At 36.7% G+C, this 15,774-nt stretch overlaps 1 protein-coding gene across 5 annotated transcripts in view; it reads left to right on the plus strand.

Moving 5' to 3' along the window:
- The window catches only part of LOC127969530 (sorting nexin-29-like), a 138,069-nt gene that overhangs the window by 59,261 nt on the left and 63,034 nt on the right, over positions 1-15,774 (plus strand). For all 5 annotated transcript variants that reach the window (XM_052571571.1, XM_052571570.1, XM_052571569.1 and 2 more), the window contains one exon: positions 7,413-7,529. In XM_052571571.1, coding sequence (XP_052427531.1) covers positions 7,413-7,529 — 117 coding nt within the window. The remainder of the gene's footprint in view (positions 1-7,412; positions 7,530-15,774) is intronic.

A 15,774-nucleotide genomic window follows, 5' to 3' on the forward strand; every position in this document is an offset into this window, starting at 1 on the left:
TCTTTCATTCTGGCGGTGTACTATTGGTTTTTCCATTCTGTTTTATCCCGTCTGCATTTTTACCCATCAATTTGGATCTTCTTTGCCAGTCCAAACTCTCCCTCTGTCAGCAAGTGTTTGCTTGGGGAAGAAAGTGATAGCAGCACATTCACTGTCACACTTATCCCCCCTCCTCCGTCGCTCTTCCTCTGACACTTCAAGTCTGTTTGTGTTTGCTAAGCCTGTCTTCTAAGCTTACTTCTCAAACTTGTTTCACATCCAATTAAGGGCATTAGAGCTGCTGCGGGCCACGCTCCCACATTTCCCCTTCTGCTTTGACCAAGTCTTTTTCATTCAGGACACCTGGCTCAGCACTTGTTCCCGCTCGCTGACAGCCATGCAGACGAGCTGTCAGCAGCACCTGCTTCTGAAAGTAGCACTGCTCCAAAACGCGAGCAATAGCTTTACCTCAGAAGACCAGAGACCTGTAATATAACCTGCTGTTGTTGGATTTTTTAGATTTTTTTGGAGGGGGGTCCCACATAACCTCAAGACCCATTGGATGACTGGAAACCCCCAACTGCAAAGCATTGAATCATTGGCTGTGTTTGAAATCGACAGAAGCCTTGCTGTCTCGCTGCTGTTAGTCAATGACTATGTATGAAGGTTCCCTCTGGTTTCAGAAGGCGTCCAGAGAACCTTCATGTCTAATGATCTAAAGGAAATCCAAGTATGAGCTTTGGAGATAGCCAAGTGAATATTTAATGTTTCTTTTTTTCTCAGTAGAAAGGGAGTCACAATTAAATAAAAATAAGAACCTTTATAAATAAGATTGCTGCTTTCATCCATTACTTCAAATGCCTTTTTTATTTTTTCCTCCAGCCACATGCATAGGATTGCAGAATATAAATACATCTTTCTGCCTTCAAAATCTGCAGAGGCATCTTGATAATAGACAAGATGTGATTCAGAGATTGCATTTGGGTTTGCTGCCTTCCTTCTGTACCATTTTATACTGCCTGTGAGTTTTTCAGTGTTCAGACACAGCCATCTTGTTTATTTTGGTAGTTAGGATCAGTAACCATCCTGTATCAAGTATTCCATTCTGATGATCCGACGGTAGCTGCTTGCATGTCAGCTTGTCTAACAGACATTTCTTACTGGATGAAGTACCATCACCTTCAACTCAACCTTGCCAAGACAGAACTGCTTGTGATTCCAGCAAACCCATCGTTTCATTACAATTTCACCGTCAAGTTAGGCACATCAACCATAACTCCTTCAAAAACAGCCAGAAACCTTGGAGTTATGATTGATGATCAGCTAACTTTCTCAGATCACAATGCTAAAACTTTCCGCTCCTGCAGATTTGCTTTATTCAACATTAAGAAGATCAGGCCCTTTTTTTCGGAGCATGCGGCACAACTCTGTTCAAGCTCTTGTTCTGTCCAGGCTGGACTAGTGCAATGCTCTCTTGTCAGGTCTTCCAGCCAATTCCATTAAACCATTACAATTACTCCAGAATGTGGAAGCAAGATTAATTTTTAATAAGCCTCAAAGAATACACGTCACACCTCTGTTTATCAATTTGCACTGGCTACCAATAGCTGCTCACATAAAATTCAAGGCATGGATGTTTGCATACAAAACCACCACTGGCTCTGCACCCCTTTGGCTAAATTCATTACTTCAGACTTATGTGCCCTCTAGAAGCTTGCATTCTGCAAGTGAACGTTGCTTGATTGTGCCATCCCAAAAAACCACAAAGTCACTTTTACAGAATTTTAAATTAAATGTTCCCTCCTTGTGGAATGACCTGCCCAACTCAATTCGAGCAGTCCTTAGCCATCTTCAAGAATAGGCTTAAAACCCATCTCTTCCATCTTTATTTGACCCTCTAACTTTAGCACTTACTATTCTAATTCTATTCTTTAAAAAATATATATATATTGAACTACCTTTCTAATCTTTTTGTATTATATCTATTTTATTTTTATTTATTATACAATTATAAAAAAACTAGCTTGCTCTATTCTTTTTCTATTCTATCTGTTTTCTTTTTATTTATTATATTATTTAACAGCCCTTGCTACTGCTTACTGAGACTTGTTAAAGCACTTATATATATATCATTGCTCTTTTGTTGTTTTTGATTGCTTCCAATGTCTTCACTTGTAAGTCGCTTTGGATAAAAGTGTCTGCTAAATGACTAAATGTATCCAAAAACCAGCTTCTTATTAAGCCATAAATATAAGGGATAGTTTATCCAAAAATGAAAATTACCACATAATTTTCTATCCCTCAAGCCATTTTAGTTGTATGAGACTTTCTTCTTTCAGACAAATGTAAGGGAAACAGGTAAATTTAGCTCAAAGGGAATCATTTCAGTTTTTCAAGGGAATTTGGACAGAATCACCGTTTTACGGCTGATCACTGAGACGGCCAGCGATTCATTGAACGAGTCGTATAACATCAACTCTGCAATGATATTAATATCCAAAGTATAGTGAAAACACTATTAATTAGCATAGTAACAAGTTTGGCAGTTTAAGACAACTTGTAAGCACGAAACACAAGATTCTTCTCTTTTCAATATGAATAATATATATGAAAATATATATATAAATATGGCTTTATTAGATAAATCTAAGACATATAAACTAATCTAACACATAAACACACACACTCACACAAGTTGCAGGAAGATAGAAAGTTAGGGAAGAATGAGTTTAAGAGAATGAAAATATGAAATCTCAAGTTTACAGCAATACGTGAAATTGCATAGACATGAACAACCATCAATCACTTAATTAACGCTCACATTGAGTTCCTCAATGAGGTTAAAGTTATATTAGATACACCAGTACGGATCAGAGTCTGGAGGTAAGTTACTTGCATTGCCTGTGTAAAGGGAGTCCCCTTTGTTGTCGTCTTCATTAAAAAGGGGGTTTCCCGAGGTTGCTGATTGGCTGGAAGTTCAGTAGTCATTGAAGTGAAGTCTTGGGAAGCCCGGTTTGGACGTTGTCTGAAGACGCAGAGTTGTGGGCTGTTTGTAGTTTTAGATGGGCACTCGAGATCGGAGATCGGAGACAAAACTCAAAACATTAAACTCTCAACAGAAAAGAAAATAAACTAAAGTAAAAGAACAGAAGTAAAGTTTGCAGGACTAGGTGCTGTTTCATCTCATCGTGGCTAAGTAGCAGGAGACATGCAGGCCGTAGCTTGCTGGAACAGTGCTCAAAGAAGACTAAAAGTGATGACAAAAAGCAAAAGTTAAAAAGCAAAATCTAAAAGCAAAATTTGATGGTGTTTTAAGTATTTAAACTGGCCTTTTGGCCACACCACGTTGTCTTGACCAATAAGATATTGTCTTCGCTCGGGGTGTCATAAATCATATGTCATCTTATCAATCATGTGGTCCACATTGTCCTGCTCTTGCAGGGTATAATTTTGGGCATGGTTTCTATAACAAGAATATGATACATTTGACAAATAACTGATGGCCAGAAACGTCTCAAGCAAGAAGATTCAAACACAAACCAAACATGAATATGAATCCTTAAGCTATTCAATAGTTATTAAAAAGACATACACAATAAGTGATTAGAAATATGATAGTCAAATGTGTGGGTTACATATATGATATGGATTTAAGCAATGGACTGATATTCATTTATAAGTCTTTTTGAGTTCATTTTGGTGCATCTACATCTGTAAAAGAAAGTTTTTGTGCCATTCTCTGACATAAGGGCATTCTGTGGAGACCAGAGGTTAAAAGGTCCCCTTAAAGGAATTTCAGTCTGGTTCTTGTCTTCTAGGTGGGGGAAGTCAATCCAAAGATCTTGTGATCATGATTACTATCATGGGTTTACATGTGATGGTCAGGCTGTGCATCATTTTGACCATCAATCTTGATTACTTTCCCAAAATTTGCCAATCTCTTTTCCGAATTGAAATTGTCAATAATTGTTCTAATGGTGTTAATGTTGATAGCTGTTCTGTGAAAGAGATGGTTGGTTAGCTTGCTTCAGGCTGTGGTGCTAGGCATTGATTTACAACATCCTGTTGCCCAATCAAAGTTATATTTAAAAACATTCTGGCTATTATAAGCTTTATAATGGCAGTGAATGGGTGTTATTTTTCAATAGTCCAAAAGAAGTCCAATAAAGCGCTTCCCCTCTCACCTGGGGGGTGGATAAAGGCCACATGTAGTGAATTGGTGCATTTTTGTAAGACAAATATCCATATTTAGGCACTTTTTATAATGGATGGATGTGTTTTATTGGACTTCTTTTGGACTTTTGAAAAATAACAACCATTCACTGCTATTATAAAGCTTTGAAGAGATGGGATGTTTTTAAATATAACTCCAGTTGGATTCGTCTAAAAGAAGGAAGTCATATACACCTAAGATGGCTAGAGAGTGTGCTAATTGTGTGGTAAATTTAATTTTTGGGTGAACTATCTCTTTAAGTGAATGACCAAATGAATGACATTCCTATTCTTTTCAGTTTTATGATCCGAACCCAGTTGCATGTTTTTTTTTTTTATTGAAGCACTTTATTTAATTAAAAACTATTTAAAATATGTAATAAATTATCTGCATTATTTATTATTTAATTTATATATTTTTTATATAATCTATGCATTTTTAACAGGTTTTAAATGCAATCCTATATTGCATTTATGGTGCCTATAAAAGAATCCTTAATGGAACCATTAAACAACTATGTTAAAAGGAATCAGAACCTTTCATTTTCATTTTGTTTTGTTGGTGGTTTAAATCCTTTTGGAGGCAGTTTTAATCAGTTGAAGTTTATTTTATTCAAAGACGAAACCATCTGGCAAACACATCAGTCTCATAATCCTTCTCTCTCGTGCATCTTAAAAATGAAAAATCAACTCCTCTAAATCTCCTCTCATTAATATGCTCCCGTTCTACTTCAGCTTATTGCTTATGAGCGTGTTATGGAAAGGCGCACATGCTTTTCATCCTTCTTGACATTTATTCGGTTTCACCTCGGCTTTGACTTATTTCAGCGATGCTATGCTTGTGTGGTGTTTGTGTTCTGCACAATTGTTTTTCTTTCCCTCATGGAAATAATGACTAGGGATAATTGTGGAATGCAGTGTTCTTGATATCTGTGCTGGAGCACTAGGGCGGCCCGTAATTACAATGAGCGAATACAGATACTGTCACACACTTGGATTCCTGCTAAGGCCCAGTAATGAGGTTTGATGCGTTGTCTGAAGTGCATGAACCTGTCGCCTGTTTAGATAAATCCAAACCGATAACACCCGGCAGCACAGGTTGAAAAATTCACCCAGGGACCTGGAAGGACACAGCCAGCTTATTGCTTACCGAACAACAAACTGATTAGCTCGCTTCCTAGCAGAGAATTAATTGGGTTCCTTGACGCTTAAAATTAATTTCCATTTTTTAATGCTCTGTCTGAAAGCTGGGCCGCAGATAAATAAATGTGATGAATGAGAATACTACGAGTGGTGTGCCATGCGGAGCCATGGCGAGATGAATGAAACCTGAAACCGTGGATGTATTCAATGGGGATGTATCGATCTGGGTGTGTATATAGAAGAACTGGCATAATTTCCCCTGTTTGAATCCAGCTTGATGGATAATCACTCTTTAGTCATGGTGTTGTGTATGTCTGTGCTTGCTTGATTGTTGTACGTGCTTGTGTTCCAGTAGCTTCAATCACCTTCTTGACAAGAGATGTTTATATTTCTTTTGTAAAATATGTGTTTTGAAGCTTGACGATCTTTTAAGACATTGAAGGGTTCACTATTTTTGAAGTTGTCACACAAGCTACTAAAAAAAGACTTGGAGAAATGGATTTTATGCTGTGAAACAGATAGGCCTAGGTGCTATATAAAGCACTACATTAGGCAGTGAAGTATCCAGATAGAGGACTGTGTCTGACAATCAATTACAAAAGTTTTGAAGCTATTTCTGTAGTTCAGACTGCTTTGTGAGATTCTTTGAGACAGCTACCCACTCATTCAGCACTGTTTGAAATTCAGTTTTTGGTAGGAAGTCTTAATTCTTGTCAATTTTTTTTCTACGTTATATATATTTTTTCTATTTCAGGTGCAATGAAATGAGTAGTGGGAAGTGATTTGCTCAGAACTTAGATACTAGACAACAAATGTAAAGTTAATCACTCACTTTTATGGTTTGCTTTATACAAACTATGAAGTAAGTTTTTTGTAAGATACCTTGGATATGAGAAATTAGATAGAAATTAAAATGCTATAAAAATAATTTTTTAAAAATATATGCAAAATGTTTTTATTTGGTACTATGCATAAATTAAAGAGAAATTTAAATAAATGGAAAATATAAAACATGTAAAATTAATGTTTTTGTTTGGTACTATGCATAAAAAAGTACTCATCATAGATATAAATCAGAAAATTATGTAAAATACATTTTTGTGTAAGATATTTTATATGACATTAATATAAGACATTAATGTAAATTATATAAAATACAAAAAAATACTGAATTCTGAAATTCGCTAATATTTACAAACATCTGCACTCATTTTTTTTTCTTGAATGCAATTTATGTCATAATAATAGCCTAAATGTCTGTCTTGGTGCACTTTAAGGCAGCATTTATGTGACATAATCTGTCTTTTCAGTCTAACAAAAAAACAAAACAAATGTTATATGGAGCAGGATTTTGGACCAGTGAGATTCAAAATAGAAACCATGCAATTGACGAGATGTCAGAAAAAAAAAATAATAACATTTACATACATGAGACTTACCATGTTGCATCTGGTTAGGATGCACCGTACAAGTTTAGTTCAAGCGATCAAGACTTTGTTAATTTAGGTTAATTTAATTTTGTTTGCATTAGCATATGTAAATAGAGTTTCCTAAAACACAAAATGCACTTTATATTTCATGTTCTATTTTGTGACCTTGGTATTTGCTTCCAAGGTAAGGATTTTGCATTATTCATTTTTTTTTTACCCATTCATGCCTGTTTTTCTGGCCAGGTGTGGCCTTGCAACCAAGACAAACATGTCAAAAAGTGACATGATGCGTCTGTCAGGCAAAACACCGCTAACCCAAATATACCCTGACATATGATTTCCATAAACAAATGAATGCAAGTTGTGAATAGCAGACTGGAGCCTGCCTCCATGTCTGTGTCACTTACTCTTAGTGACAGCTGACGAGTCGCTGGGCAGGTGTGGGACTCGCTGTAACGAGCAGTTAAAGCTCACCGGCTGAACACTTCCACACCTGAGAGTCAAAACCAAGCTAACTCATATTCACATGCCTTTAAGAAATGTCACATACTATAACCTGCTTTGCGACAGCTGCCGAGCACTAGTGCTTTTTAAACAGCCTATTTCACTAGGAGTTTGATGTGAGTTTGTCAATGTGTGTGTTTTTAGGTGGCTGAGATGCACGGAGAGCTGATAGAGTTTAATGAGAGGCTGTACCGCTCCCTCATGGCCAAAGACAACCTGATCGGACAGATGAGACAGGAACTCATCGACCTGCGCGGGCCGGTAAGCAGATGCAAGCACACACACACTCCTCTCTGTGGGTGTGTGAAACCGTACCCTCATTGAATGGTTGTTCTTTCTTGTCTATCTCTGCAGTCCAGGCACTCTGGGCAGATCGCTGTCTGCTTCCATAGGTCTGCCCCCTGTCCATCATTAACTGTCTTGTCTGTGCCAATAATACACCATTACTTTCCCATGTCTCAAACGCAAGCATCTACCTAGCTGGATAAACAAGGGCATACTATAGATTGCCGTTTTGGAATAATATATATATTTTTTTGTGGTTTAGGAATGACTTCAAGTTGAAAAACTAATATTATAATCTATACAGGGAACCCTATCAGTTTGTACCTTAATATTACATGTTTTTATGCTATTACTAACAACAGACTCCAAACTAAAAAGTTTTTTTGATTTTCTTATTGAAATGTAAAAACATTTAATAATGGTCGTCATAAAAACTTTTGCGAATATATAAAGAACATATGATGTAGTGAATATATTTATCAAAGATTTTTTTTTTCTAGCTAATTCATGAGCTGTGGCCATTGAATAGTTTTCCTGAGTTAAATGTGATGTGACATATTGGTTACAAGCTGTTTTATCAATGTTTTTCTGCGGTTCAAACATGAAATCAACAGTACAACAAACAGTTGTTTCAACATACCTTCTGATGTTCATTAATTTCTGTTTTTTGCTTTAACTAATAGTGAAGAGGAATGAGATGATCTGTTCATGTGCCACTTAAACTGAGATGACTACATCAGTCATGCCACGTTAAAACTACTTATTGTTTAAATTATGTGATAAAACTTACAGGATTCAAGAGCTCATAGCATGTTTGTATCAAAAGCTTATTGTGATTACTGATTGGGAGGCAAGCTACAAACAATGTTAAGTGAAGTTTTGTTCGAGTATCAACAGGAAACAGCATAGATTACATTTTTGTTTTTGAATGAAGTGTCCATTTAATTTGACTAGTTTGTCTCTAGTGGCACACTGGGCCACTGTGTGCTCTTTCCTGTTCACTGCTTATCTGTTGGCCACTGATTACTTTTTGATACATCTGACAGCAGTGGCTTTGAAACATGGCCTTCTGTAACTGTGCTGAACTGTATACAGTGGATTGTTTATCTAGACTCCATGGCTCATGTGTCCATTCCTCTGTGGTGCCACTGCCTGCCAAGATGCAGTAGCCTGTGACCCCTGTAAATGCTGACATTACCACACTTTCACCATGAGATAAGATGCACACTCAAATAGGATTAGAGCGTTGTTCCGGGTGGGGCTTCATTTTTTTTTTTTTTTCAGGAACGAGGGGTAAATGTGCTGAGTTTTATATAGATTATCTAAGTAGTGAAGTAATTTCCCATCAGAATTACAGTACACTGAAATGCCTTTGTGATTTTATATTTTAGAAAATTTGCTTAGGGCAAGTGGTTTTATTAAAGTTGCATATACTGTACATATAAGTTATATACAATTAGATATTGATAAGTAAAAACGTTTAATGTTCTTAAGAAAAGTCTTTTGTGACCATCAAGGCGGCATTTATTTGATCAAAAATACTATATGAAGTCTTATATTGTGAAATATTATTACAATTTGAAATATATTTTCTTATGATATTTAAAAATATAATTTATTCCTGTGAATTTTCAGCAGTCAATACTGCATTCATCAGTGTCACAATGTTCTGAATTTATGCTTAATTTATATTTCTTATTATTATCAATACTGAAAGAAATTGTGCTACCTAATATGTTTGTGGAAACCTTTATACATATTTTTCAACATTCTTTGATGAATGAAAAAATATTTCACACATTTTTACTGTCACTTTTGATCATTTTAATGTATCTTTGCTGAATAAAATTTATTTAATCTGTCTGATTCTAAATTTCTGAACAGGAGTTTTTTTACTGCTTTCCTAAGACTGTATTTTTTGCTTATAATGTTGTTACGCGAGAGTGAGAGATCGCTCCCACCATGATATGTATAACAATACGCTGAAACACTGAGAAAGAAAGCAGACAGAATTTACTATAGATACCACATTCAAAAAAGTTCTAATCATAATTTTGCAGGTGCATCTCAATAAATTAGATCGTCGTGGAAAAGTTTATTTATTTCAGTAATTCAACTCAAATTGTAAATCAGACTGAAGTAGTTTAATTGTGACAATTTTGGCTCAAATTTAACAAAAATCCACCAATTAAAATCTCTACAAATTAGAATACTTCATAAGCACAATAAAAAAAAATAGTTGACCTTCTGGAAAGTATGTTAATTTACCGCACATGTACTCAATACTTGCTTGGGGCTGGGGTCACTTTTGTGAAAAAATCATTTTCGGTTTTTAAGACATAAGTGTTCATTGAATTGATTGTAAAATCGATTTTCCATATCTAAAAAAAATAAAGACGTTTCCTTTTTCAATGTCAAATAACGGACGACCGCAAAGAGAGCAAACAGCAACAGGACAACATTCTCTAAAAAATATATGTGCAGAGGGGACGGCTGCCATAACAAAAGAAAAACATCACTGCAGGCTTCAACCCGGCTGCATTTATGATTTAGGCAATTTCAAGAATCTCCAAGATTATTTTAAATAATGATTCAATCCATTTCAAACAACTGTTCAAAAAAAATTAAACTTATGTGCAGCCGTTGAGAAGACGTGCTCCAACCGCACTGATGTCCCAGGGACACTCACGTACAGCTGCGCAAGGTGGGGGTATTACTGCAAATTTTCCATCACAAAGGCTGGTCACTGTCAGCTTGCAATGGTTCTTTTCATAACTCATAATCTCCTTTAACTAGATGCGCGAATGAGGCGAATTTGCGTCTCCTGCGCCGCGAGACCTCCAGATGTGCGTAAACGCGTCTTTACATTGACTTAATCATTCAGGTTTGGTGTGAACGCACCGTAAGAGGTCGCTTTCGAATTGCTGGTATTTTCTGTCTAGCTTTCGCAAGGCATACTGCACTTTCGGAATTTTTTTCTGCTTGTTTTTGAGTTTTGAAACATCTATATTTTTTAATTGTTTAATTATTTTAAAATGAATGGTGTACATATTTGGTTAAAATCGATTCCCTATTTTCATTTTCGAAACTTTTTTTGGTTGGTCTGATCGATTGTGCAAACGATTTTCGAACTAAAAGTGACAGCCCTAGTATGGAAGCCAAGGTTTCTTTGACAGTGGCCTTCAGCTCATCTGCATTTTTTGGTCTGGTTTCTCATTTTCCTGTTGAAGATTAATCTGCCTCTTCCTCTTGAGATTCTCTATGGGGTTCAGATCTGGTGAGTTTGCTGGCCAGTCAAGCACACCAACACCATGGTCATTTAACCAACTTTTGGTGCTTTTGGCAGTGTGGGGAGGTTCCAAATTCTGCCTCCAAAATGTCTAGGTAAACGGTTGCAGTGACTTTGGTTTAAAAAAAAAAAACACAATGGACCAACACCAGCAGATGATATTGCACCCCAAATCATCACAGACTGTGGAAACTTAACACTGGGCTTCAAGCTACTTGGGCTATGAGCTTTTTCCACCCTTTCTCCAGACTATAGGATCTTGGTTTCAAGATTGGAAATACAGTACTTGCTCTCATCTGAAAAGAGGACTTTGGACCACTGGGCAACAGTCCAGTTCTTCTTCTCCTTAGCCCAGGTAAGATGCCTCTGAAGTTGTCTGTGGTTCAGGAGTGGCTTAACAAGAGGAATACGACAACTGTAGCCAAATTCCTTGACACGTCTGTGTGTGGTGGCTCTTGATGCCTTGACCCCAGCCTCAGTCCGTTCCTCTCAAATGGATTGATTCGCTTTTGCTTGACAATCCTCATAAGGCTGCAGTTCTCTCGGTTGGTTGTGCATCTTTTTCTTCCACACTTTTTCCTTCCACTCAACTTTCTGTTAACATGCTTGGATACAGCACTCTGTGAACAGCCAGCTTCTTTGGCAGTGAATGTTTGTGGCTTTCCCTCCTTGTGAAGGGTGTCAATGGTTGTCTTCTGGACAACTGTCAGATCAGCAGTCTTCCTCATGATTGTGTAGCCTTGTTAACCAAACTGAGAGACCATTTTGAAGGCTCAGGAAACCTTTGCAGGTGTTTTGAGTTGATTAGCTGACTGGCATGTCCCCATATTCTAATTTTGTCTGTATGTTTATGAAATTCCAGTGAAGTTTATAAGGGGTCAAATGATGCCCATTTTCCACAAGTGGATATGATTCTTTAGGGTTTTAGTGAAAAGTGTATAACATACTTTGGTTAAAATTTCTCAATGGTAGTGTAAAGCAACAAATCACAATTCCAGTCCTCACCCCCCCCCCCCCCCGCTCTGCACATTTTGCATGTCTCACTTTGTTAACACACCTGATTCAGATAATCAGCTTGTTAGAAGTGAGCTCTATGCATGAATTGTGTTCCGATTGGCATGGTCTCTACTCAGTGTTCATTGCTCCTTACTCCCTGAGCAGGGGAAATCTGTGAAATTTATTTAACTTTTGAACATTTGTTCACGGATTTGTGTTACTCAATGTTTGCACACACAGACAAATGTGACAACATATACCTCTTTATAAATACAAATTAAAGTAATGTCTCGCACACTTCAGTGCCCTTAGAATGGAATGGAACATATTAGGGATGCACCGAAATTTCGGCCACCGAAAATTTTCGGCCGAAAATGGCCTTTTCGGTTTTCGGCCGATAGACTTTTATCACCGAAACAACACAGCTGAAATGTTGTGATGACGCAAACAGAAACCGCGACCTGCACGTGCACCTGCATAGCGCAGACCACGAGCTCCACGCGACATTCACTTAACACCAGTGAGAACATTCTCTCTCTTCGTATTCCTTTATTTGCAGCACTAAAACGTCTCCTAACAAAGAGATTAAGACGGACCACGAAGTAAAAACAAAGAAAAGTCCAGTCTTATAGAGTCTGTTAGCACACGTCTCACTGAGATCTTTTCAGATCCTCTGCACTTCATCGCGAATGTGCTTGATCCGCGTTATAAAGACCATTACTTGGATGCGGAAATAAGGCAGCGCACACGAGAAATGATCCAGGCCATGCTGTATGCGGAGAACCCGCGTAGAGAGAAGCGCCAAGTGCAGTAGACAAATCAGAGCGCAGAAAAAAAGACTTGTCTCTGCACCAGATGAGGGGCATGCACCATCGTTGTCTGATATGTTCAGTGGAATTCTGCAAGAAAGTGCCTCAAATAATAATAATACGTTGGCTATTTTGTTCTTAGGCTACTATATATATATATATATATATATATATATATATATATATATATATATATATATATATATACACATATATACACACACACACACACACACACAAAAACATATATACATACATAATATCAGATTGTAGCCATATTTATGCTAGATTTTCTGCTAGATTTCTGCTTTAATTTGATAAAAATGTTTATTTATGCCCTGGCCCTATTTAAATAAACTCTCTCAAATATTTCTCAAATATTTCTCAAATGTCAGGCAGATGACAAGCTCAACTGCTCAACAGCTAGATGGTTATGGGTCTGAAGTCCCCATCCCCAGAAGTGATAACAGTCTTACCTACTGGGGAAGTAATGCACTTTCTAGTCCTACATTGAAAATTTTCAAATACACTTCACCTAAATGCACTTTGTTTTTATGAGAGAACTGTTCATTTTAAAACCTTTCTGCAGGCCAGTAGGCCTGTACATTATTATTAAATATACACATGAGTGGGATAAATTTTTAGTTTGAATTTTATTTTATACTGTGCATTGTTGCAATGTGCTTAATACATATTTGCATCATTTTTAATTATGTATTTCTATGTTTTGTTTTTTTAAATAAGTTATGTAATTGTAATTATCTTTGAAACTTTAATATTAATTTATGCAATTGCAATGTCTTAATTTTAGTAAAGTTAGTACACGGTCATAGCAATAAATGCAATGGTACTAATAATTGGCATAATTTCTTTCGGTGTTTCGGTTTCGGTTTTCGGCCTTGGTTTTCTCTTTTTCGGTTTTCGGTTTTGGCCAAGAATTTTCATTTCGGTGCATCCTTAGAACATATACATTCGCTTCAAACTGGAATCATGGCTGAATATCCAGTGATGTCCACTTTGCAGGGCACTTACATTCGAATAGAATAAATGTCTGAAGTGATAAGAGTGACATACAAAATGTGCAGATCAGGGAGGTTCAAGGACTTGAAAAAAAAAAAGTGAAGTGACATTCAGCCAAGTATGGTGACCCATACTCAGAATTTGTGCTCTGCATTTAACCCATCCGAAATGCACACACACAGAGCAGTGAACACACACACACACACACTGTGAGCACACACGCGGAGCAGTGGGCAGCCATTTATGCTGTTCAAGCAGTTGGGGGTTCGATGCCTTGCTCAAGGGCACCTAAGTCGTGGTATTGAAGGTGGAGAGAGAACTGTTCATGCACTCCCCCCACCCACAATTCCGTCCGGCCCGAGACTAGAACTTACAACCCTTCGATTGGGAGTCCTACCCTCTAACCATTAGGCCACGACTTCCCAAGTCGTGGCCTTCACTTCACTTGAAGTGAGAAGCGCTGGTGTAAAGTAACATCCTTTTTACCTTGTCAAGGACAGCTCTGTTTACAGCAGGGGTGCCCAACCCTGCTCCTGGCGATCGACTGTCCTGCAAAGTTTGGCTCCAACCCTAATAGAACACACCTGCCTTTAATTTTTAAGTGAGCCTTAAGACCTTAATTAGTTGCTTCAGGTGTGTTTGATTAGGATTGGAGCTAAACTTTGCAGGACAGTCGATCGCCAGGAGCACTCCTGGTTTACAGCAAGCCATTTTGTTGCATGTTCCTTTAAATGCTAATGAGCTTGCTCATGAAACTTGCTTACTTGAACATTATTAGGAAAGGTGATTTGCAAATATTAATAAAAATCATTGATAATGACAAATGAACGACTATAACTAGAAAAATCTTACGTGGAGACAGACCTATTAAATACCCTTTAGACATCTCTTTAAGACCAAGTGGAAACCCCCTGTCTGCTGCTCCCGCTTCACAGCGAGCGCAAACTGACCCAGTTTAACCGTCCGCGGTTTGATTAAAAAAAATCAGTTTGAGGCGAATGGAACTTATTGATCATGAGCCTAACATTTTGCAAGGCAGGAAAACATTCAGTCTACCTGAAGGAAGACGTATTTCATTGAGCTAATGCTGTTAAATAGACAGTAAAAACAACAACAACAACAACAACAACAAAACACTGTAGGCTATTCTTAAACTTGGAGCTCATTATATTGAAGTACACATCCAAACACCAAAAGCAACCTACAATCTATAAGTGTTCTTTCATCAAAAAGTATGCATTTTATTTATTTTAGTTGAAAACTTTAAGTGCAATTGTTTAAAAAAATGCTTTATTGACTAACGTTTCATAAACCTTCAGTTGTCATGCTTTAAAATCCCATACCATTTGTAATTTCACATTATTTTGCCCCTCTTAAATTACTACCCCAATTCTAAAATGATCAAATTTATTCAGGCCGATGTCATTTTTTAATTCAATTATTTATTTTTATTTTTAAAATAATTGTAGCATAAATTGGTGAATCAAAACAAATATGATAACTTTTATCATACTTTTATCAACTTTTAGGCCTATATTATTGTACATTACAAATATTTGGATCATCCCTTATTCTTTCCCTTATTTTCTTCAATAATAAACATTATAAATAAAGAATAAAAGAAAAAAAATATTTCAATTACCCCTTTATTTTCCATTTCTAAAGTTAATTTGCAACTATAATGATGATGGTATTATCTTTTGATTCCCTGACGGCACCTTCCTTAAAAAAAGAAAAATTGGGTGCTTGGTTTCAGAAAACAAATACAGCTTGTAAAAAATGCTATGATGAAAAAGTCATGCTAACATATTGATTCATTGAAATAATGTAAGCAATTACCAAACCTTTTTTTAATACTAGATTAAACTTGAATTTCAGTACTATTAAACTGACTTTAAAATCTCAAGGAGTTTATAAGTTGAAACGATAAAATGTCACAGTGCATGTTAAATAGCCTAAATGAACTTGTATCTTGTGTAGTATCTGAAGACCTTTTTTAATGAACCGTTCCTGTATAAAATGTGACAGCAACCTTTATATGATCGTGAAGAAAAACAAAAAAACTATTCCATTCCGTCACAGGCAATTCAGCTATTTCCTGATGCAT

The sequence above is a fragment of the Carassius gibelio genome, chromosome B12, assembly GCF_023724105.1.
Source record: "Carassius gibelio isolate Cgi1373 ecotype wild population from Czech Republic chromosome B12, carGib1.2-hapl.c, whole genome shotgun sequence".
Lineage (NCBI taxonomy): Eukaryota > Metazoa > Chordata > Actinopteri > Cypriniformes > Cyprinidae > Carassius > Carassius gibelio.